The sequence below is a fragment of the Lampetra planeri genome, chromosome 5 (genome assembly GCF_965212315.1).
Source record: "Lampetra planeri chromosome 5, kcLamPlan1.2.h2, whole genome shotgun sequence".
Taxonomy (NCBI): Eukaryota; Metazoa; Chordata; class Hyperoartia; order Petromyzontiformes; family Petromyzontidae; genus Lampetra; species Lampetra planeri.
The window spans coordinates 11,417,606-11,440,879 of NC_136111.1; the positions used below are offsets into that span (position 1 = coordinate 11,417,606).

General features: G+C 48.2%; 1 protein-coding gene across 1 annotated transcript in view; it reads left to right on the forward strand.

Annotated features, from left to right (window-relative positions):
* Positions 1–4,938: 4,938 nt before the first annotated feature.
* Positions 4,939–23,274, forward strand: part of LOC144718862 (transmembrane protein 235-like) — a 42,546-nt gene continuing 24,210 nt past the window's right edge. Inside the window, exon 1 of the mRNA XM_078594435.1 lies at positions 4,939–5,137. Within this exon, the coding sequence (XP_078450561.1) occupies positions 4,939–5,137 (199 nt within the window). The remainder of the gene's footprint in view (positions 5,138–23,274) is intronic.

The following is a 23,274-nucleotide window of genomic DNA, read 5'->3' on the forward strand; positions in this document are numbered from 1 at the left end:
TTTGCAAAAGTATTAATTTAATATGTTAATGACGCAGAACAAATTTACATTTTATTCCTGAAGAGTTCATCAAATGTATTTTTACAAAATATCTTAGCTGCACTTAAAAAATGTATTACTTACCCTGCAACGGTATTGTAATTGTATCACTTAATGCCTTTGAGGGTGTACCACCAGGCAATGGGCATGACAAGTTGCCTTGGAAACATACATAGAAGAATCTTACTCCAATGCAATCAAATACTCTCCTTGCAGAAAACAATTTATTTTCATTTAAATAAAAAAAAATAGATTTAGAGAAGCAGAAACGTTGAACCATTAACAGGACAAGTAATTTTGAACACTGGTAGGATTGTCAGGTTAGCATAATAAACCTTAGGCAAACACGGAATCAGAATATTAGCACAACGTGAAGCGAAATCCTATAGCTTGCATACTACCGGTGTAATGAGTTTCTGCCGTTAGCCTTTTGTGAGTTTAAGTGAAACATAATCACGACATGCTTACACTGGCCAATGCTGAAGCCATTATTATTAACTTGTCAATCATTTTGTTTCTCCTCTGCATGACTATTTTTTTAATGCGTGGCCTGCTGTACCATTGTGCCTATTAATCAAGGACAGCATCCTCCAATCTTGATTTGAAGCTTTCGTGACTGCAGGAATCCATACTCTGGTTATTTCGGTGTGTCATTCAAACTCTGTCTTCTCGACAGACCTGTTCTCCACCTGAGGACAGCTGCTTGCGTTGTGGCCGAAACGTCGTGAGAATTATTTTATTATGTTTTATTATATTATCATTTTATTATTTCCATTCTACGTGACTTTACCGAAAGAACCAAGAAGATGAATCCCTGCAGTCACGAAAGCTTTAAATCGAAATTTATATCGGTGAAGTCACGTAGGTAGAAAAAATAATAGATCTCGACGTTTCTATCGCAATGCAAGCAATTGTCATCAGGCGGAAGAACAGCCTCCATTTAACCTCATAAAGTATAGGGGCAAGTGACGTTCGGCTATGTTGGCACGAACCTATTAAGGGCCAGCACAACACACGATCAGGAGCTGTAGGTATCAACGACGCATACACAAAACGACAAAGATCTCCATATCGCTGTAGAGATTAAACAATAAAATTGAACTATGTTTACTTGACCAGGTAAGGCCCACTAAGCTACATACCTTTGTTTCAGAAGAGACCTGGCCACAATTGATAGCTCAACGAAGTGACTGACCATGTAGAATTTTATATCAGCAAAATACTCCAAACGGATGTTTCTAAGCAGTCGAGGGAAAACTCCGCATGACCCGGAGAAACATCCACGCGACCACGGGGAGAGAGACACGCAAACTCCAAAAATGCAGGCGTCAGGGTTGGGGTCGGGAACGAACTCACGGCCTCCTGCACACCTGGCGAGGTAGTTGACACAATACCACCGTGTTATTAGCGTGCACCTATTAAGAAAGGGAACGGCGCACAAAGGTGTGGGTGGTGTTATAATTGTCAGAGCCACACCCGGTTGCCTTTGTCTTCCCTGCGTTGACGTTGACACATGCGTCACGAGAATTCGGTGATTCATTCAAGGCCAGGTCGCGCTCCTGGGGGTGTCAAGACGCGTTGACGCGCTGCTCTCCACTGATGTGTAACGGCCCTGCGCCCTTGGTTGTGTCATGTCTCGGGGTCTTTACTCGTTTCCTTTGCTGGCCCTTGCCGACTCGTGTCTTCGCACTATTTGTCAAGTTTTCTCAGGTGTTTCGGTACTTTAGCGCTGAGTAAATGTAAATATATATACTCTGGTTCTTTCGGTTAAGTCACGTAGGTATAAAATAAAATAAATCAAGCGTCCGTCATCAGGTGGGAAAGTGGACGCTTGTGTTGCGCCCTTAACGTCGTGATTTATTTTATTTTTCTACCTACGTGACTTTACCGAAATAACCAAAGAGTATGGATTCATGCAGTCACGAAAGCTTCAAATAAAAATGTAAATGTGTATCTTTACAGCTGGGGATTTTTTTTTACCCAGGTAGTCAAATCGCAGTATATATATCCAGTTTAATTAGAAAAATACATGTACGGCTTTTTTTTCAATCCAATGACAAATGAAGAACTCACCACGCTGTGCCGGTCGTGGAGGCTATTTAACCATACTTCACCACGCTGGTCAGTGTGAGTTAGTGGGGAGCGATGGTGGTGGGGTGCAGGACCAGTAATATATGTATGTTTAACTTCTTTCGCACCGTACGTAGCCAACCGTTCTAAACGCATTTAAAAAATATATATAAATGTGGAGCGGAAAAAAACCGATGGACCCGGAGAAAAATCCACTCGACCACGGCAAGAACACGCAGACACGCAAAACTCAAAATATACAAGAGGCGTCAGGATCTGGATCGACCCCACGGTCTCCTTCACACCAGGCGAGGCAGTTCACATGTCGCCATCGTGGCCTTATTATAAGTGGTACAATAATTATGAGTGTTACAACAATTTTAAGTGTTATAATAACGCTGTTAGTGGTAGACAGGAATCGAAGTCAGGTCGCCGAGTTCATGGTGGGAAAACCACTGCACAATCACTCCTCAGGTTAAGAACCCAGTGGTTCTTAAGAACCATTGCCCGGGGTGAACGAACCGCTTGGGGGTGCGAGATGCCCTTTCTGTTGGGGGGGGGGGGGTGTAAGGCATTCCAGATTTCATTTTGAAGATAAATCCTCGAAACACAAATTCAGCACGGGCACGTCGGTACAACTACTTTGATTCGTCAAACCCTTTGCATTTATCAACATCATACTTTTAAACAAAAAAATCGAGAACCAAAGGGGACCAAAGGCTGCAGCAAAGATGAACAAACACCGCATTAGCCGAACGATATTGCACACGCACACTCGCTCTGCATGGAAGCGCTTGCCATGCAGTATGATGACAAACTTGTGCTCAGCGCCCCCTCTCTCCGTGCATCTCAAGGCAACGCAGGGAGGAATGTCAGCTGGGCTAGGTGGTGCTGGGCTGGGTGGTGCTGGGCTGGGTGGTGCTGAGTGGTGCTGGGCTGGGTGGTGCTGGGCTGGGTGGTGCTGGGCTGGGCGGTGCTGTGTTGGGTGGTGCTGGGCTGGGTGGTGCTGGGCTGGGTGGTGCTGGGCTGGGTGGTGCTGAGTGGTGCTGTGCTGGGGGGTGCTGGGCTGGGTGGTGCTGGGTGGTTCTAGGCTGTGTGGTGCTGTGCTGGGTGGTGCTGGGCTGGGTGGTGCTGGGCTGGGTGGTGCTGAGTGGTGCTGTGCTGGGTGGTGCTGGGCTGGGTGGTGCTGGGGGTGCTGGGCTGGGTGGTGCTGTGCTGGGTGGTGCTGGGCTGGGTGGTGCTGAGTGGTGCTGTGCTGGGTGGTGCTGGGCTGGGTGGTGTAGGGCTGGGTGGTACTGGGTGGTGCTGGGCTGGGTGGTGCTGTGCTGGGTGGTGCTGGGCTGGGTGGTGCTGGGTGGTGCTGTGTTGGGTGGTGCTGGGCTGGGTGGTGCTGGGTGGTGCTGTGCTGAGTGGTGCTGGGCTGGGTGGTGCTGTGCTGGGTGGTGCTGGGCTGGGTGGTGCTGGGCTGGGTGGTGCTGTGCTAGGTGGTGCTGTGCTGGGTGGTGCTGGGCTGGGTGGTGCTGGCCTGGGTGGTGCTGGGCTGGGTGGTGCTGTGCTGGGTGGTGCTGGGCTGGGTGGTGCTGGGCTGGGTGGTGCTGGCCTGGGTGGTGCTGGGCTGGGTGGTGCTGTGCTGGGTGGTGCTGGGCTGGGTGGTGCTGGGCTCGGTGGTGCTGGGTGGTGCTGGGCTGGGTGGTGTTGGGTGTGCGCGGGATCGGGAACGGCGAGGAACCTGGAGGGGGGGAGCGGCGGTTCAGCGTCCCCGCTCGACGAATCCTCGCGACCCGGGGTTCTACTCCCGCACGAGTATCTGAACCGGTCCTGGGCCTCATCCCTAGGTCGACTCAGCCTCAAATGAGCACCCTGTGCGGTGTGTAAAAAAAAAATCGCCACCGGGGAGACAAAGGCGGCAGGGTGCAATGCCGGCCACCCGCCCCCACGTGCGCTGTGCCGGCCTTTTTCGTGGGCGCTCGCTCACAGCAACTTGCTCCTACGGTCTGGTGAGGCTTCACGGGGGATCTTTGCCTTTGTCTGCAGAGGGATGTGAGCAGCGTTGGGTGACGGAGCGCTCCTCCGCGGGACGCAGAGACGATTCCAAGCGCCTCTCCGGACCCATTTCGCCATCGCGTCCGGAATTCACTCCGCTTCACCCGGCGCTGCGTGCCCCATGAGCTACGTGCGCATGCTTGAATGTTGCACGGAAATTATTTTCCTGTTCGGTATTTGAGGAGTGTTTTTTGTTGTTGTTATTGTTGTTGTTATTGTTGTTGTTCTCTTTCACTCTCTCCCCCCGTGTTCCCACCACCTCCAATCTCTCTCTCTCTATTCCACTCTCCCCCCAGGTCCCACCACCTCCAATCTCTCTCTCTATTCCACTCTCCCCTAGCTCCCATCACTCCCTCATTTCTCATCTTTGGTTCACGATGATATCCACCTGATCGCAACGTCCCTAATCTCTTTCCCCGTTATTAACGAGCTCTATCTATTCTACATTGAATCCGTAAAACTACAGTCACGGTAATCAGGAGACCTGTTGTGACCTCACTCACGGAACCGCGTCAGTTCACCAATGTCACCAGTTAGACATGCACCCATTAATTTGATCTCTTTTTTTTGTTTTACATTTCGAGACATTTCTTTCTGTCCCTTGGTTCTCTCCGTCACCTCCCTCCCTCTCCCCTCCCACTCCTCGCTAAGTCTCCACCCCAGCGCGTGTGTGTGTGGAGGGGGCATTAGCAGCTGCATCAACATCAGCAGCAGCAGCTGCTGTTGCCCTCCTGCACGAGGTTGAGCTGCTGCGCATTCGAGAAGCAACCTGCCCTCTCGGTGGGGATGAGGCCGTGTAAGAACGCCACGCTCCTGGTGGAGTTCGCCGCCCTGTGCGGCATTGCCAGCTTCGTGCTGCTCGCCCTGTCCGTGGGCACGGACTACTGGTACATCATGGACACGTCCGGCCTCGGGGAGCAGCTGGAAATCGATAAGCGAGAAGAACTCGGACTCACGCACATGGGGCTGTGGAGGACCTGCACGGGTGAGTGATGCTGCAGATTGCGAGCGATGTTACGCGACTAACGCCGCACGTAGGTGAGTGATGCCGCACGTGGTGAGTGATGCCGCACGTGGTGAGTGATGCCGCACGGGGTGAGTGATGCCGCACGTGGTGAGTGATGATGCACGTGGTGAGTGATGATGCACGTGGTGAGTGATGCCGCACGTAGGTGAGTGATGATGCACGTGGTGAGTGATGCCGCACGTGGTGAGTGATGATGCACGTGGTGAGTGATGATGCACGTGGTGAGTGATGCCGCACGTGGTGAGTGATGATGCACGTGGTGAGTGATGCCGCACGTAGGTGAGTGATGCCGCACGTGGTGAGTGATGATGCACGTGGTGAGTGATGCCGCACGGGGTGAGTGATGCCGCACGTGGTGAGTGATGCCGCACGTGGTGAGTGATGATGCACGTGGTGAGTGATGATGCACGTGGTGAGTGATGATGCACGTGGTGAGTGATGATGCACGTGGTGAGTGATGCCGCACGTGGTGAGTGATGCCGCACGTAGGTGAGTGATGCCGCACGTGGTGAGTGATGATGCACGTGGTGAGTGATGATGCACGTGGTGAGTGATGATGCACGTGGTGAGTGATGATGCACGTGGTGAGTGATGCTTCACATGGTGAGTGATGCCGCACGTGGTGAGTGATGCCGCACGTGGTGAGTGATGATGCACGTGGTGAGTGATGATGCACGTGGTGAGTGATGATGCACGTGGTGAGTGATGATGCACGTGGTGAGTGATGCTTCACATGGTGAGTGATGCCACACGTGGTGAGTGATGATGCACGTAGTGAATGATGATGCACGTGGTGAGTGATGCTTCACATGGTGAGTGATGCCATACGTGGTGAGTGATGATGCACATGGTGAGTGATGCCACACGTGGTGAGTGGCGCTGCACGTGGTGAGTGGCGATGCACGTGGTGAGTGATGCTGCCCATTTGAGTGACCTGCACGTGTGATTGATGCTGCACGCGTGAGTGGTGCTGCATGCGATCGTTGCTGCACTTTGGATTGGTGCTGCATGTGCTTGATGCTGCGCCAGTGGGTGATGCTGCACGCATGCGTGGAGCTGAAGGTATGGGGAGCGAAGTGCAGCGGGCGAGCACACTGCACGTAAACCCGGTTACCCAAGTTCGATTCCCGCTCACGGCCAACACCAGTGACGATTATCTGAACCGGTTCTGAGCCTCCTCTAGGTCGACTCAGTCTCAAGTGAGTATCTGGTGCGGTTTGGTAAACATCACCACCAGGGAGACAAAGGCGGCCGTGCGTGGTGTTGCGCCGTGCCGGACTTCATAGGTGCTCGCTAACAGCACTTGCTCCTTCAATCTGTGAAGCCACCATGGGGGGGGGGGGTCTTTGTCATTGGGGCTGCACGTGTGAGTGATCTTCACGTGTGAGTGAAGCTGCGTGCGTGGGACGCGATGTCACGAGCAGAGTGGTCCAGTTACGCGAAGTCCTCCGTGTCTCTCAAACTCCAGTGAGTTCAAGGACCCCCCAACCCAAACACACACATTTTAAAAAGTACTGCATTATTTTGCGTGCGCCGATAGAGCCGGTGATTTTAGAGGGAGTTATGTTACCATTCCTATCCGATGAGCCAGCAGGATTTATTTCGCCAGCCACGATCTGCTGATGAGACCCATGCTAGAGATCGATGAAAGCGTTACAGACTTTTCGTTTTTAAACAAATACCCCATCGCTCGTTAACACGAGACTCGAAGGGCACGAGGCCGATAGTCTACGACAAACAATGCACGTCTATGCGGCGAGAAACAGAACCGCGGTCAACTTACCTACGTAATTTTCAATTCCGTATCCAATTGAAGATGCTGCACACGTTGCCCGCACCTGATGATGGCGTTCGCGAGGAGTTGCAAGCAGTGAGGGACTCTTGAGAGGTAACCGCTACGCGTGGCGAATGAGCGGTTTTTTTAAAACAAGCATCCATCAATAGGGCCGTTGTGTCATTCGAACGACACATTTCGTCTGCAAATGCGCTAAAAGCACGTTTAAAAACAAACTTTCATTGCACGTCTTCTCAAGAAACAGACTAATGACGACTATCAAGATTGACGAAGATCGGGTGATCCATTTTTAGATATCCACTCATCCCTAAACGGGGAACCTCTCTGTTCTCAACAAGTGGTTAAGTACTGTGAAAGCCATTGCCACTTAGGCGCCAGACGAGACTGAGAGAGGGTAAGATTATGTTTGTTCATTAATATTGGTGGGAGACATGTATCGGTTTTCCAAGTAAACATTTTCCATCTCTATAAATTCTCGCTAATATTCATTTGAAATACCCATTCTTCACTCACGTTTTCTGCCACGTGCATGTGTAATGGACTGGCACAGCATATCAAACAAGCTTCGCTAGTGGGATGTCTCTACACGGATCACCCGTATATTGCCCATTACGTGAGTGTTAGTTCATAACGCGCACGTATGGTCGACATATGAGCATGATAGTAATTTAAATGAATAATGTGTATTTTCCCTAAAAAAGTGGCTGCAACGTGAGAGTAATATTACGATGTCCATTATCCACACGCTCGCTCACAAGATCGCTAATAGAAGACTGCATTCGCATTGCAATTAAGCAGCCGGGTGAATACACGAATGTCAGATTAATTTAGCCCGACAATTTGTTTTCCCATCAGCGTCTACACGCTTGCATACATATCTATAAATAATGCATTTCAGTAACATCTTTCCGCAAATAACCTTCACTCCACGAGCATTATTTCAACACCTGGGCAATGAATTGCCCACTTTACTGCAGGATAATCCTAACCCGCGTGTGTGCATGAATCTATACCAATCTCCTGGCGCTGTAGTTGAAACAATGGGCAGTCGGCTATTTAATACAACTTAATTGTATCAAGCAGTTGAGCTATACACACAGGCTGTGTGCACTGGGCTGTCCAGTGCGAGTCTGAAGCTTCATGTATGATAGCTCAATAAGTGCTGAAAATTATCCAGTGAACACGCAACGTTGGACCTACGTTGAGTCAATGGTTCTAGCAACATTCCAACATTGGCCTAATAGAGCTTTAGGCTTGTCAGATACAGTTGCTTAGATGTGTACCTAGAAGATAAATAAGTGGGGTTGAATATAATTTGACAATTAATTTGCCTTCTATGAAGCGTACGGGGTTTGTTTTCATTTTGAAGTTGGTAAATTCCACTCTCATATCATATCGTATGCACATGAAAAATTGGAATTCATTCCTCAAAGGTCTAATGTCAACCAAATATTTTCCTTGCGCTATAACCTAGGTTCCAATGAGTGCATATTCTGTAAAATATATATATACGAGTAGAAATACCTTTATTCTTCTGAAATTACACCTTTTTTCTGAAATTACAGGTTGCGAAATGTATAGGTACCCCGTTAAAATAGCTCCGTATTGAGAAATTATAAAGGGAGATCAGAATTTTATTTGAAAGCTGATAAACATCTCCCGCCAATCTCAATACGACACTAATTCAATATTTTAACATACTGCTACGTGATATTTTAAGCCATCGTTTTCACAATATCCAGTCACCCGTTGGGAAGGAAATGGGTCATAATACATATAAATAAATGTGGTATCTATAAATGATAATGGTGACGTTTACCTTTTAAACCAGTGTTCTTGATGAGCGTGTTGAGTTTCTGCATTGTGTTTTGTACCACTGCCAATGCAGTATCACCTTATAATGTGTATCCATAAATGGAAAAAAACACCCTGCTCACACACGTCAAAAACACTTCTTTGAAATAAATACATATTTTGAAAATCGGCGACATTTCTGGCAATGGCCCCACTTCAAAGCACATCAACAATGAAGGAGGCCCATTGCCAAAGCGTCACTGATGACATTTCATTTCATTTTTAGGCAGTGATGTTGACGAGTGTGAGTGAGGGGCTGTTTGTCATCTGGCAAAACAACCCCCTATCTCCTCGCGGTGCCGTACGGGCAACTCTGTCGTGGACAGTGCTGTGGGAGGAGGGCCAATGCCCATTGGCCTCTCCCCTCATGGCGTCTGTGACCACCACAGTGGCTAAACGGAAGCTCTGGATGGGTGCGAGGGACTGGTAACCCCTCCACCTTCAATTCATTACCACGAAACTACGACTTAAACATAAATATGTAGCTAATAAGCTTGTGCCGGAGGCCCCGGGGGGACAGGCGTCTATGACGTCTCCTGGCCAAACCCCAATTTGCAGAGCCAGGAGAATGAATCTTCACCCACAGGGCTTCTCTAGAAACAACGAAAAGCCACTACGGATGGCCACGTGGAATGTTCGAACGCTCACTGCGGAGGAGAGGCTGCCACTCCTTTGCCAGGAGCTGGACCGGTACCGCCTGGATCTCTGTGGCATTCAGGAGGTCCAGTGGACCGGTTCTGGCTCCTGCCACCATGAGGGGTGGACAGTCCTCCACTCGGGGCAGGAGACTGCCAAACAACAGGGTGTGGCTCTTCTTCTGAACAAAAGAATGAAGGGGGCGTGGAAGCGTGGCGGTGAGGTGTGGGAAGCTGTAAGCCCCAGGCTACTTTGGGCTCACCTTCCCATCAATCAGAGGCGAGGAGTGGTGGTCGTGGTTACTTATGCCCCCACCGAAGACGAACATCCGTGGAGGGATGCAGGCAAAGCCGATGAGTCAGAAGCTTTCTATGACCTCCTGTCACAGGTGCTGGCTAAAGTGGCCACTCGGGACAGAGTCATCTTGTTGGGTGACTTCAATGCCCGAGTTGGTCATGATGCTGGCACCTGGTCTGGAGTGATTGGAAGGCATGGGCCAGATCAGCTCAATAACAACGGTAGGAGGCTGCTAGATTTTTGTGCAGCCCATGGGCTTGTAATTACCAACACGCTCTTCCGGCATCGGCGCATCCACACAACATCATGGATGCATGCCGGGTCCAAGCAAGAACATCTGCTGGACTACATAGTGACAGACCAGCGGATGCGAGCCCATGTCCTTGACACCAGGACCTACCGTGGAGCTGATCTGCCCTCTAACCATCGACTAGTCATCTGTAAGTTGCGCCTGCCATTCTTCCACTCCGGTGGTGGGTGTACACCCAGTACCCCATTCCAACCTAAAGTGGCCTGGTCTCAGTTAGCTGATGAAAGTTGCAAGCGAGAATTTCATCATTGCTTGCAGCGGGGTTGGCATCGTCCCCCACTCCTCCTGATGTCGAGAGTAAATGGGCGAGGTTTAGGACTGTGACTCATGCAGCTGCAATGGTTGCTTTGGGTACGCGGTCCAGACCTCCCCAGATACCCTGGCTGACAGAGGAGGTGTTCAGGATAGTTGAGAAAAAGCGACAGGCTCACTCTCATCGACTACAGCATCCCACGTCAGAGAATGAGGAGGCTTACCGCAGCCTTCGCTAGGAGGTTCGGAGAGCCGTAAGGCGCTGCAAGGATGGGTGGTGGTCGCGAGTTGCTGAGGAGATGGAGTCTGCCTCAATGGCCCGCGAGCACAAATCACTATTTAACTCCATCAAAAAAGTAACCTGCAGCGCCACACCTATTACCATCATTAGGGGGGAAAACGGTGATCCAATCTCCGACCCCCAGGAACAGGTTTGTAGATTTGCTGATCATTTCTGTGAGGTCCTGAGGGAGGGGAAATCCCTCAGCTAGGAAAACATCATGGCACAAAGTGGGGATAACCCTGCTGAGGCTGCGGTGCCTAAAATATTGGAAGAGGTCACCCCCTGTGAGTGGCTAGTTGAGGTGCCATCTGTTGAGGAAGTACTGAAGGCGATCCGGAGTCTTGAGACCAGGAAAGGCACCGGGCAGAGATGATCTCCCAAGCGAAATGCTGAGGGAGGGTGGCGTTTATGCACAGACTGCCCTATATGACATAACAACAGTCTGAACCGCTTGACGGGTTCCACAGGATTGGAAGGATGCCCTGGTGGTCCCCCTCTTTAAGAAGGGGGACCGCACAGACTATAACAACTACAGGGGCGTCTCACTCCTCAGTGTGCCGGGAAAGGTCCTGGCAAGGATTATTCAACATCGCCTTGCTAGGCACGCTGAGGAAAGGCTTGCGGAGCCCCAATGCGGTTTCAGGAAAGGGCGGTCCTGCACAGAAGCCATATTTTCTGTCCGTCTGCTACAGCAGAGGTGTAGGGAATTTCAACAAGACCTACATATCTGCTTTATTGACCTGGTCAAAGCCTATGATACCATCAGTAGGCCTGGGCTCTGGGTTGTTCTTCGTGCTTTCGGAGTCCCTGACCCTCTGCTCATGATCATTAAGGACCTCATGATGGTGAGCGGGCCCGGGTTAAACTATGTGGCCGGGAGTCAGAGCCTTTCTCTGTACACCTTGGGGTGCGACAGGGATGTCTTCTGGCTCCCACATTATTTAACATCTATTTTTACCACGTAGTTCGTGAAGCCTTCAATAGCTGTACCGGGGGAATCTCCATTTGGTACAGATATAATGGGAGGCTGATCGATGCCTGGGTGCGATCAAGGGATGGCTCCCTATTGGTCAACCACATTATGTATGCCGATGATTTGGTAATAGCTGCTCATTCAGAGGAGGAGTTGGAGACGCTGCTGCTGAGACTGGAGCGTGCCACTAAGAGGTGGGGCCTTACCATCAGCCCCACCAAAACTAAGGACCTGCCTGAGTATTTTGTACCATCGGACACTCCACCCTCACAACTCCCAATTGGTGATGGGGCAGTAGTGGAGAGAGTGGAGAGTTTCCCATACCTGGGCAGTGTGCTTATGACCGGCTCCAGTTTAACAGCAGAGGTCTCACTCCGAATCAGTCGAGCGGCAATATCTTTTCATCGGTTGCGTAACGCTGTGTGGAACCTACCTGGTCTGTCGCTCCGCACGAAGTTTCAAGTCTTCTCGGCCACAGTCATTCCCTCCCTTCTCTACACTTGCGAAACGTGGACCCCCCGAATGGAGCATCTTCGCCGGTTGGAAACATTTCGGCTGGCCTGCCTACGATCCATCCTGGGTTTAACCAGGCTGGATTGTGTGAGGAGCTCACAAATCCTTGAAAGATCTGGGCAAAGTCCCATCGGTGAGCTCCTCCGGCAGGCAAGGCTGCGTTGGCTGGGTCATGTAGCCCGCATGCCCAGCCACCGCATGCCGAAACAGCTTTTGTTCGGCCGGATCTAGGGGGCTAAATGGGCGCGGCACGGGCTAGAGAAGAGATGGAGTGATGTGTTACAGGAGGACGTGGAGCTGAGTGGACTTGCCGATGACTGGTTACTAGCAGTGTCAAGATCGGCCTCTGTGGAGGAGGCTCGTGAAGGATGCTACTGGGCAGTTGGAGGCAGTCGCCCTCCAGCAACAACGGAGGGCGGAGGAGCGACGCTCACAACAACGAGCGGAGCGCCGGGTGGCTAAAGCACAGCAAGTTGGCACAGTAGGGGGCACAGGTGGTGCATCAGCCAGTCATCTCGGTCATCTCAGTCAGTCGACCCGTGGCACCTGGGTCTGCCCCGTGACCTCCTGCCAGCGGGCGTTCGACACTTCACGTGGCCTCAAGGTGCACATGGCCTGGCACAAGCGTCGTGGTGACGTCACCGCCACTTAGTGGCGAATGGCGGTTGTTGTTGTTGTTTGTCATCTGGGCTTGTGCACCATTGTCAAAGCATCATCATCATATAATTTGCATAAATTAATGGGTCACCCTGTATATATGTGTAGTGACATATGACGTCACTACCGTGTTGGGTCTGTTCGCATCACGTCACTGCTATGTCGGGTCGGTACGAATGACGTCACTGCCGGGTCTGGCAGTGTGGAGGCTGTTGACGAGTGCCACGGGGGTCGTGTCAGGCCGTGGCACTCTGAGTGAACCCGACCGGACACGTGACTGGATCAAGGTGGGTGCCAGGGGACCTTGGGGGTCACGTGGTCGGGGAGCAGAGCCTTCGCGAGGGTTCGAGAAGGTGGGCGTGGCCTGGGTGTGGCCGGCCACGCCAAGGTGCATATAAGCAGGCTCCGCACACAGAGCGGGGCTGTTCGTGTCCGGGATGAAGACCCCTCATGAAGACTGAAGACAGAAGCCTCTAGTCGTCGTGGCCAAGCAGAAGCCCTCCCGGCTTGGCCACGTTGAGTAGTACCCGAGTGTTCGAGTGTTAGCGAGATTAGGACGGTGGTCACCACCTTAAATATAGTGTGTGTGTTACAGTTGTATTGCAGTTGTGTTAAATAAATAGTGTTGCCTCCATACGAGTGTGTGCGCCTCTGTGGAACGATTACATATGTATACAGTATAAAGAGATACCGTGAAAAGGAGGAACAGTCGTTGCTATTGCAGGATGTTCTTAAATTCAGGCATCTTATTTAATGCACAATCCACGTGGAAATTATACGGATAACAACCGTAGACCTACTGACCACTCTCTCCGTCTTCATTATCGACACGCGTGTGATGGCTCCCTTAACGAGCCTAATGACGGGGCGCTTTGTGAGCCGTGCTCAAAGTTATGCAGAGATATAGTAACGAGCCAGTACGACCCAGAACACGTGCTCACCAAGAGAGAAAAAAACTCACCACATGGCCAAAATACTCACAACATGCCAAAAAAACTCACCACATGGCCAAAATACTCACAACATGCCCACAAAACTCACCACATGCCCAGAAAACTCACCACGTGCCCAAATAACTCACCACGTACCCAAAAAACTCAGCACGTGCCCAAAAAACTCACCACATGCCCAAAAAACTCACAACATGCCCAAAAGGCTCACCACGTGCCCAAAAGAACTCACCACGTGCCCAAAAGAACTCACCACATGCCCAAAATAACTCACCACGTGCCCAAAAAACTCACTCCGTGCCCAAAAGAACTCACCACGTGCCCAAAATAACTCACCACGTGCCCAAAAAGTCTGCCGAACATGCATGATTTTTGTTGTCATACAGCTCTGGTGAGTTTTTTTAAGTGACGTATGATTGTTGACCACTGCAAAGACAGTCTCTTAATTGTTCTTGCTTTATTGTGAACGCACGAGCTGAATTCCCCACCACCCCAACCCCGGCAAGGACTCCCATCAAGTTGCGTACAATATCTGAATTATTTTTTTCTGTTATGTTGCCACTTAAATCAGTACGGACCACTTTAGATGATTATGCAACAAGTCACTGAACCTAGCACGATCGTTCCCCCCCCCGCCCCTCAACATTTTCTGGATTCGCGGATCACTGTCATGCCGAGTGGACAAACTTGCAGTAAAACGCACGCCGTTTTGTGAAAACATCGTAGCGGAAACAGTTTCGCGAATTACATCCCACGGCCTTTGCAAACCACCAGGTGGTCTGCGAATCACAGGTTGGGAACCGCTGCCTCTCACCGTGAGGGCATTTCACCCCTTGCTCTGTGTGCCTCGTGAATTTGCACTACTTTTTGTGTTGAGTTTGTTGTCCTTCACCCGGCACCTCCGATTAGTACGGTTCCTTACGTACAGTGCAAAAGAAGTTCAACATACATGCATGCATGAACGTGTGTATTTATAATGGAATGGAATAAACGTTTCAGTTATCAACGCAGCACAGTCGGTGTCAGAGAGGGTTAGCCAGCCTTACAATACCGCTCACATATGCAGTCAGAGTAACCCATTTGCACCATGAAATGACTTCTGTATTGAGCTGCGAATTCAAGAGCGGGTTGAAGATTTAGATATATGTTGAGGTATTGCACTCATTTTTGCATATTATGTGATAAGGATGGATTCGTTTTTTTTTCCTATGCATGTGGTACGAACTGTAATGTAATGTACAGTAACATCCCCTTTGTCATTCCCCTGCTGGGTGGAGGCCTCCTCACAATCCGACCCTCGTTGAGGTTGGTTTTGACTCCTATCCACCATCCTGGTCACTGCAGATTTGGTGAAGGGGGCGAGAGAGGAGACAAGGACAGATGAATCCTCGCAGCAGTGTCTCTTTGGCTGCCCATCGAACAAAGATGGTCGCTGCATCGCGCGCTTTCAGATGCGCTTCTGCGGCCGTCTGGAATGCTCTTCCTCCCGATATTAGGAAGCTACTGGAGCTATGCACTTTAAAATCTAGATTGAAAACTAATTTCTTTAGAACTTCCTTTTGTTTAGTTTGTTGTGCTTCTCCCGCACCTCCTATTAGCACGGTTGCCTACGTACGGTTTGAAAGAAGTTCAACATACATACACGTATCACTCACCACTCATGTTAGCCATGACCGGGAATTGAGCTCGACCCTGTCCTGTGACACTCAACGTTTTTATTCATATGATATGCTGCATGTTAGATTTATGGAGACAGTGTTATCTGCAGCATTCTTTTATCACCAGGTGTGATTAATTTCTGTAATTGACAGTTGAACATAAACTGTTTCACCTGAACTCATTGGGTCACACCTGGGGTAGATTGAACATAACATACGATAGTGCCATTATTTCAATGCCATTATTTCATAATTATTTCAATGCCATTATAAAATAATCCCCTCATCTGCCACAATTCAAAGACGTGTGTGCGTTTCCTTAAGATCTTCGGTCCACTCAAAATTATTATTCATCATCATCAGCCATTGTCTATCTACTGCTGGATGAAGGCCTCCAATAACATCGCCATCCCTCACTGCCCAGAGCTGCTACCATCTGTATAACTCTCGTACGTAAACTAACCTCATCGCTCCATCTCCACGGAGGTCATCCTCTTGTGGATTCATTATCTCCATTGGTTGCCATTCTTTTGCCAGTCTCACCCATCAGCCATCATCCTGTCTTAATTGTTAATGTGATGTCTAATTTGAGTTTTTTTCCCTGATCCACGTGCTAATTTTTTTCTGTCCCTGAGTGTAATTCCAAGCATGCACCTCTCCATGCTTCTTTGGGAACTTTTCAGTTCTGTATTCAATTTTATTTGTGGGTGGCCAACATCACGCCCGGCCGCCTTTGTCTCCCCAGTGGTGATATTTACACACATTTGAGGCTGAGTCGACATAGGGGAGGCCCAGAACCGATTAAAATAATTGTCACTGGCGTTGGCCACGAGCAGAAATTGAACTCGGGTCGCCAGGTTCGTTGCGCAGCGTAGCGCTGCCCGCTACACTACAGGACAGGAATCTCATGGTTAACCGCGAATGGTCGAGCCACTAGGGCGTGCGCGCGATTGGCAAATTGTACCTAAATAAATCGAGCGCGATACAGCAAAATCCTTGATAGCTAAACCCGCAAGAGGGAAGGGTTTGCTGTACTCACATTCAAGGAGTCAGTCACTCCAAAAAGAAGAAGAAGTTGCTGATGAGGCCAAATCAAGTCACTCCGTCACAAGTGGCAGGGCCACATCAGGTCACTCCGCTGCAAGTGCGTGGGCTGAGTCGACGAGCACGCAGCCTAAAATCATTCCAGTGACCAAGACTTAAGTCACAGGGCCAGGACTAGCACAGACTGAGTACGCACCGGGACAAAGGCAAGGAGTGGGACAGAACAAGGCGGAGCTCCATCGTCTGAGTCCTACCCGGGGCAATCTCGAGGGATTTCATCAAACCGCCACCGGTGACACTCTGATCCTGCACGAGACGACGCCGTGAGGTCATCGCGACGGGACAATAAGGGGAAAGTATTCATACCATACGGTATCCAGACGCCAATGTTGTTGGTAAAAGTGGTTAACACATTCCTGCGGAGGGAGCTGGTAGGAACGTTGGGTTGCTCGGTCAATGGCCAGGGTCAACGGCGGCGTGGTGTATTCCGCAAATATGCCCGACTGTGAGGGCGGGCACAAGCCGGCGTGAGTAGGTTAAACGTTGAGTTTTATAAGGGCACCACGGGGTGACCAGCCCCTCCCCACCCAGCCCCACCCCTCCCACCCCCCACCCAACCCCACCCTCTCCACCCAGCCCCTCCCCACCCTCCCCTCCCCACCCAGCCCCTCCCTGCACGACGGACGGACGGACACAATAATCCCTTGTGGGCTGGTGGAACCAGTGGGTTCCCACCAGTATAATTCAGTGTGTCTCAAGGGTACGTTCTGCATTGTAGTAATGGTGGTGTGCGAGTTGGGTCGTTGATTGTATTGCTATTGTGTTCTGTTAATAGCTCCTGCGTCGAGAGGTAGGCACTACACATAGATGTGGATATAGAACAATGAGCAGCGAATCTCCCGTGTAGAAACAAGACAAATCTACCTTCTGTTACGTTCATGACATTTTCTCTTCGAGTGTAATGCATTTGATGGCGTACATCCTTGAAGTTAATGAATATTATATTCTTCGGTATTTCGGTAAAGTCACGTAGATAGGTTCAAATATTGCAGCCGAAATGTTATTGTTTTGATGTCGCTCCTTCAAACGGGTGTTAAACTGAACCAGTCACTTGATTCCTCAATCCCTCACCGTGACAGGCACAGGGTCCCATTTTCTTGACACATATAAACATAGACAGCATCTATGTACGGAACCCACCCTTCTGACCAGCGTGCAGGTAAAGTATGGTGAAAAACCCCAATGCGACTTACATGGCATGGGGAATACTTCCTCCAGCAGTGAGTGGATCGACATTGGGCTGTACATATTGCGTGGTGCAAGTTAGCAAAGGGGATTTGCAACCCTTTCTCATTAGCAAAGGTGGAGATAAATGTTCACATTTTGATTGAGTTTGCTTACCGCGTCGCCGGGCTATGCTGATTGCAGCCTCGAGAAAATCTGCTGTAAGCCCTCGCTCCTGTGCTTGGGATTACCAATCAGGAAATCAAACAGTGGTGTCCCAACGGCAATAATATACGCTCCATCAATTCGAGTAGTATCCACTGGGGGCCTAACCCCCCTCAATTTAATGCATGTATTCATGTCCGGAGAATATATTTCTGCATGCTGAAATATATTTCCGCATGCTGAAATATATATATAAAATTTTCAGTAACAAAAATTAATACGCATGAGCACATCATATTTTACTCACACCCAAGACTTAATTTCAGCTGGGTCTGTTAGGGTCGGTGACTAGGACCCAGCACATCATGTCCAGTATACGTACCTCTCGCTCCGGCTGTGGCTACTCTTCACGTGCCACCTCCCAGTCTACTACCAGTGGACATGGAAAATTATGCCATGAGAAATGAAGCCCGACCACCACTGAAGGGGAGTGCGTAATAAAAATTTAGATTCACAAAGACACGCGAGGCATTTGTTAAGACGGGGCATTGCGGTTCGATTTATCTTGGCTTGCATTTCACGGTCTGCCTTACCGCACAGGAGCCGATTCTTTAAAAAAAACGTTGTAAGGACGGCAGGGATGCAGCCACACTTTGTAAGTTGCCTTGCTAGCGAAAGGCGGTTATCGATTAGATGCACAGTGACCCGTTCCCAGTATTTGCTAATGCTATCAGTATTTACCATGGCCATATGCGATGTACAGATTAAGCCTATTTAACATATGCTAAACAATACTACATTGCTGTTCTATAATTGTATTAAACCGACACAGCACCAAGCTGGCTGCTCGTGTGGGGTGTCGCCGTGACGAGACGTTTACTGCCTTGCCTCGTACGTGGGAGGTCTTGGGTTCGATCCCAACTCTGACGCCTGCACATTTGGAGTTTTCACGTTCTTCCCATGGTCTCGTGGATTTTTCTCTGGGTCCTCCGGTTTTCCCTCTACAGAATCAACGTGCGTTTAGCACGGTTGACTATGTATAGTGCGAAAGACGTTAAAATTAATAAATAACATGCATTAAGATTACTTGTTTTCGATACATTTTCACGCTATAAGCCACTTCATTGGGCTATCATTTCTGAAAAAGAGCTGTATAGTGAAGTGGGCCTTACCTGGTAAAATGAAAATAGTTGGTTTGTTAGCTACTTTGTTTTTAAATGTGTCATAATTTGAATAATCACCATTTGTGTTTAGTTTGTTAAACGGAGAAAAATGTAGACAAAAAAATTATATGATTTTTGTCTCAGCTTTTTGGGGGTGTATTGGCCATTATCAAAAAATGTTTCAAAATATTTGATGATACTGCTTTGGCCGTGATGCACAAGAACTAGCAACACAAACACTTTATGTGCTCAACAACACTGCCTTACAAGAAACATATACGGGTGGCCCAAAAGGCAGGACACATAGAGTGTTATTTTCTTTATTTTAACAAATCACATTCTGGTTACTTAATTTATTGTAACATATGTTCAAACTGACTTCCGTAAACACTAATTCATGCATGAAGTCTCTTTTGAAATTATTTTAGAACATTTTTTCTAAGATTACACGTGTAACCTTTGAACATTCAGCAATTATGTTTTGTCTCAATTCATTCGGGGTTCTTGGTCGAGTTTTGCAAACGACGGATTTGAGGAGACCTGACAGGAATAAATTATTTTTTATTAAAATAGATAAACTTTGAACTTCAAGAATACATAATTACAATGTTTAATGCTGGTGTTAAAATGTATGTAATAAAGCGATGTGTCCTGACTTTTGAGCCAACCTGTATATGACCTGTGACGTTTCAGGAAACGGCCCTTCTATAGTACACAGAGTGGCTAGAGAAATTGCATTCATAAGGGTTGGAGATTACACTTAACACCATTGGGCCTTATGAATTACATTTCAAAAATGATATCTTATTCACATGTTTTAAATAGGCATATGAAGTGAACTAATAGTAGCTATTACGTACCAGATAACCACACCAGTCATCAAAAGGATTACTAAATAAACCCATTCGTATTAAACACGTTCCTTCGGAGTGGGCAGGTAGGAACTTGGTTGGACAGCGCATTCGTGCGATCCGTGTCACGCGGCGCAAGCTGCGTGGGGCGGCGCGTCACGTGGTGCTGAGCCCGCCCGAAGCGCTCTGAAATTCAAATCGAGGGTGTGGCTATGCACGACAGACAGACAAATAATCCCTGGTGGGCAGTGTGGAACTGTTGTTCCTACCTGTAGAAGTAGAAATATACAATGTTGTTGACCCAATGCATTGTGGGAAGGTTTGCTTTTGTGAAGACGAGCAGGGCGAACCCCACCCTCCCCCCAGGCAGTGCATTGATGTACGTATTTTGAACTTCTTTCGCACCGTACGTAGCCAACCGTGCTAATTGGAGGTGCGGGGGTAAGGGCAATGAACTAAACACAAAAAGCAGTTCTAAAGCAGCGAGTTTTCAATCTACAGTACATTTAAAAGTGCATCTGTCCAGTGACTTCCTAACATCGGAAGAGCGTTCCAGACGGCCGCAGAAGCGCATCTGAAAGCGCACGATGCAGTGACCGTCTTTGTTCGATGGTTATCCAAGAGCTGCAGCGAGGGTGACCGGAGTTTTCGTGATGGTTTATGCTCCTTGTTGGGCCTCATTACCATTTCAACAGAATGAATTTAACTTGCATGGATTTGTGAGGCAACATATTTGGTGATGCTGTGTTAGCAGCGGTGTATACGCACAACCAATAATGTATTTCTTAAACCAAACACACTCGTCAACAATGTTCTTTTTCTGAGAGAGAGTAGTCTGGGAAATAAAATGTTAATTTAAATTCAGTCTAACACATACAGAAATGTGTTTACAATTACAAATATAATAAAATATTTCAGGTGCATTGTACGCTTGCCAGAGGTCGTATGCTTACTAAAATAAATGTTCTACTATATTTACCGTAAGACTCAAATAATATGAATTCCTGCAGTCACGAAAGCTTTAAGTTACGTTAGAAATGTTTCCTCTTGGCAAAAAAATAGCTGCAAGGCAATAATAGGCACACAATTAATGGCTGAATGTAACCATATTGCATGACTTACAAACTTCTCGCGGTGTCAATATTTGCATTTCATTGACTCCAGTGAACTGTGGTGGATGCAGTACAACTTTCAAAGCAGAACATTAGGTGCATTTTCGTCACGATATTTATTTTAATTTCGGTATGGGGAACAAATTGCATAGTTTAACCCTGAAGCTTTAAATTAAATATCACTATATCAAACGAGCTAAATACCGTTCCATCTCACATGCAAACCTGTATTGTTCACACCAAGGGACAATTGTATGCCTCAATTAGCCTTCACAATTACCTTTAAATGAAAGCTAATGTGCACATTGACACAGCACACAACGGCTTACTCTGGGCAAATTATGCAATTATGTATTTTACTCTTCTATTAGTAATACTATTTCTCAGGCTGGGGCCAAATTTTATATATTCGCATTTATTCCGTCTCTATTCAGATATATATTTTAAAAGGTTTTAATTTGGATTGTTCGTAAGCGAACAGCTCCAACACTCAGAATAAAACGTGTACGTATGTACATGTGCACAGGGGGCAGGCAGGGATGATGCAGCGGTTAGCGCGCGGTGCTACCAACCTTGCGTCCCGAGTTCGATTCCCGTTCACGATCAACACCAGGGACGATGATCAGAACCGGTTCTGGGCATCCTCTAAGTCGACCCCGGCTAAAATGAGTGTCTATTGCGCTGTGAAAACATCAAACATGAGGGAGACAAAGGCGACACTGCCTTCATAGGTCAAGGCCATCTTGTACACAACCCTTTGTCAGTCGATCCACTCTGGATTAGCGCCTTCACACGCCAGGATGATTACGTGACCATACATCACCATGGGTTTTGCTGCACTGACCACGTAGCCCCTCAACAGCTTGCCACAACCTCTTGTGTGCGTGGATGTTTTACCTCGCTCATGCTTACACGAGTCAAGCTCCAATCCCGCAATGCTTCCGAGAATCCAATGAGATTAGGTGCAATTACGATTGATTTGGTCACAGGCTATATATATATTTCTTTCCCTTTAAGATGTAGACACTGCATATGTTTTTTTTGTACCTTGCGGTTTGTGTTTTTGCATGAAACGTCATTTTAAAACAGGGTTTAAGAGCGGAAATTAATTTGTTGAATTAATACTTTGATCCTGAAGCCACCTATGATGTTACTATCTGCACAGTTCAGTTTTTGCATCACACAATGCACAGTGCAATTCCTGATTTTCCCAAGCTGCGTAATGGAATAATAGAAACATTATGCATCCATGAAATTTACTCCAGGTCTGAAATAAATAAAGATGTGATTGCAGCTTGCAGGCAGTGGTAAAAGAACAGTGCAGCGCTTTAATTGCAACTACAGACATCTACTCTTCATATCTTTGTGGAACATCTAAAATGTCCTAAGGCTGTGTTGTATAATATAACATTTCAAGGACCATTATGCTTCAAATTATTATATGGCCAGGGCTCACAAATTTGGGTTGATTAAATCTGAAGAAAAAAACAAGATTGTAGTTTGAATGCTTTTGAAAAAATAATATTTGGAAACGTAACTTGTTAGATGGTGATCCTGCCACGGTGAAATGGCAAGCAGCATGTACTTGCAATCCCGAGGGGGGCAATTCAATCCAATCTTCCAGCACATAAGGTGCAACAGTGGCTGAGCTCCTTAATTGCCCACCCGCCTCTGTCCCCCCAGCAGTTTAAAATTGGTTCAACACAGTCGTTTGGCAGGTTCGCATTTGGGGGGTAAAATGTAGGTGACTCCCAATTCTCCCAAGATGTCTAAGCCAGTGTGAATAGCAGGCCAATGACACCTTCTAGAGCAGCGGTCCACAACCTTTTTGGCACCAGGGACCGGTTTCGTGGAAGACAATTTTTTCACGGACCGGGGGGGGGGGGTTCATCATTGGGTCTTTCCCACCTTTTCAAAGAAGCTCTCCAGCGACGTTTGTTTTTTACTCATTTTGGCTACTAGGGGTTAGAGCTTGTGGGCTTACCAACCCGGTTCCTAACAGGCCACGGACCGGTATCGGTTCGCGGCCCGGGGGTTGGGGACCCCTGCTCTAGAGCAGCGGTTCTCAAAGTGTGGTTTCCTGGACCACCAGTGAGTGGTCCGGGACGGTCCTCCAGGTGGTCTGTGGGGCTGTGATGCAAATGCGGGTTGATCCGGACAATAATAACCTTTTGTTAATTCATATTTTTACTTGTGATATTTTTTTAAAAGTTAAGTTAGGTAAACTACTCTCATTAAATCTATGGGACCTTTTTTTGCCAGTATCAAAAATAGCAATGGGTTTTGTCCTTTCTGGCAATACAACAGGTGTTAAAGATGTTCAAACGCTGAAGGAATTAAGTCTCATCAAAGAATGTT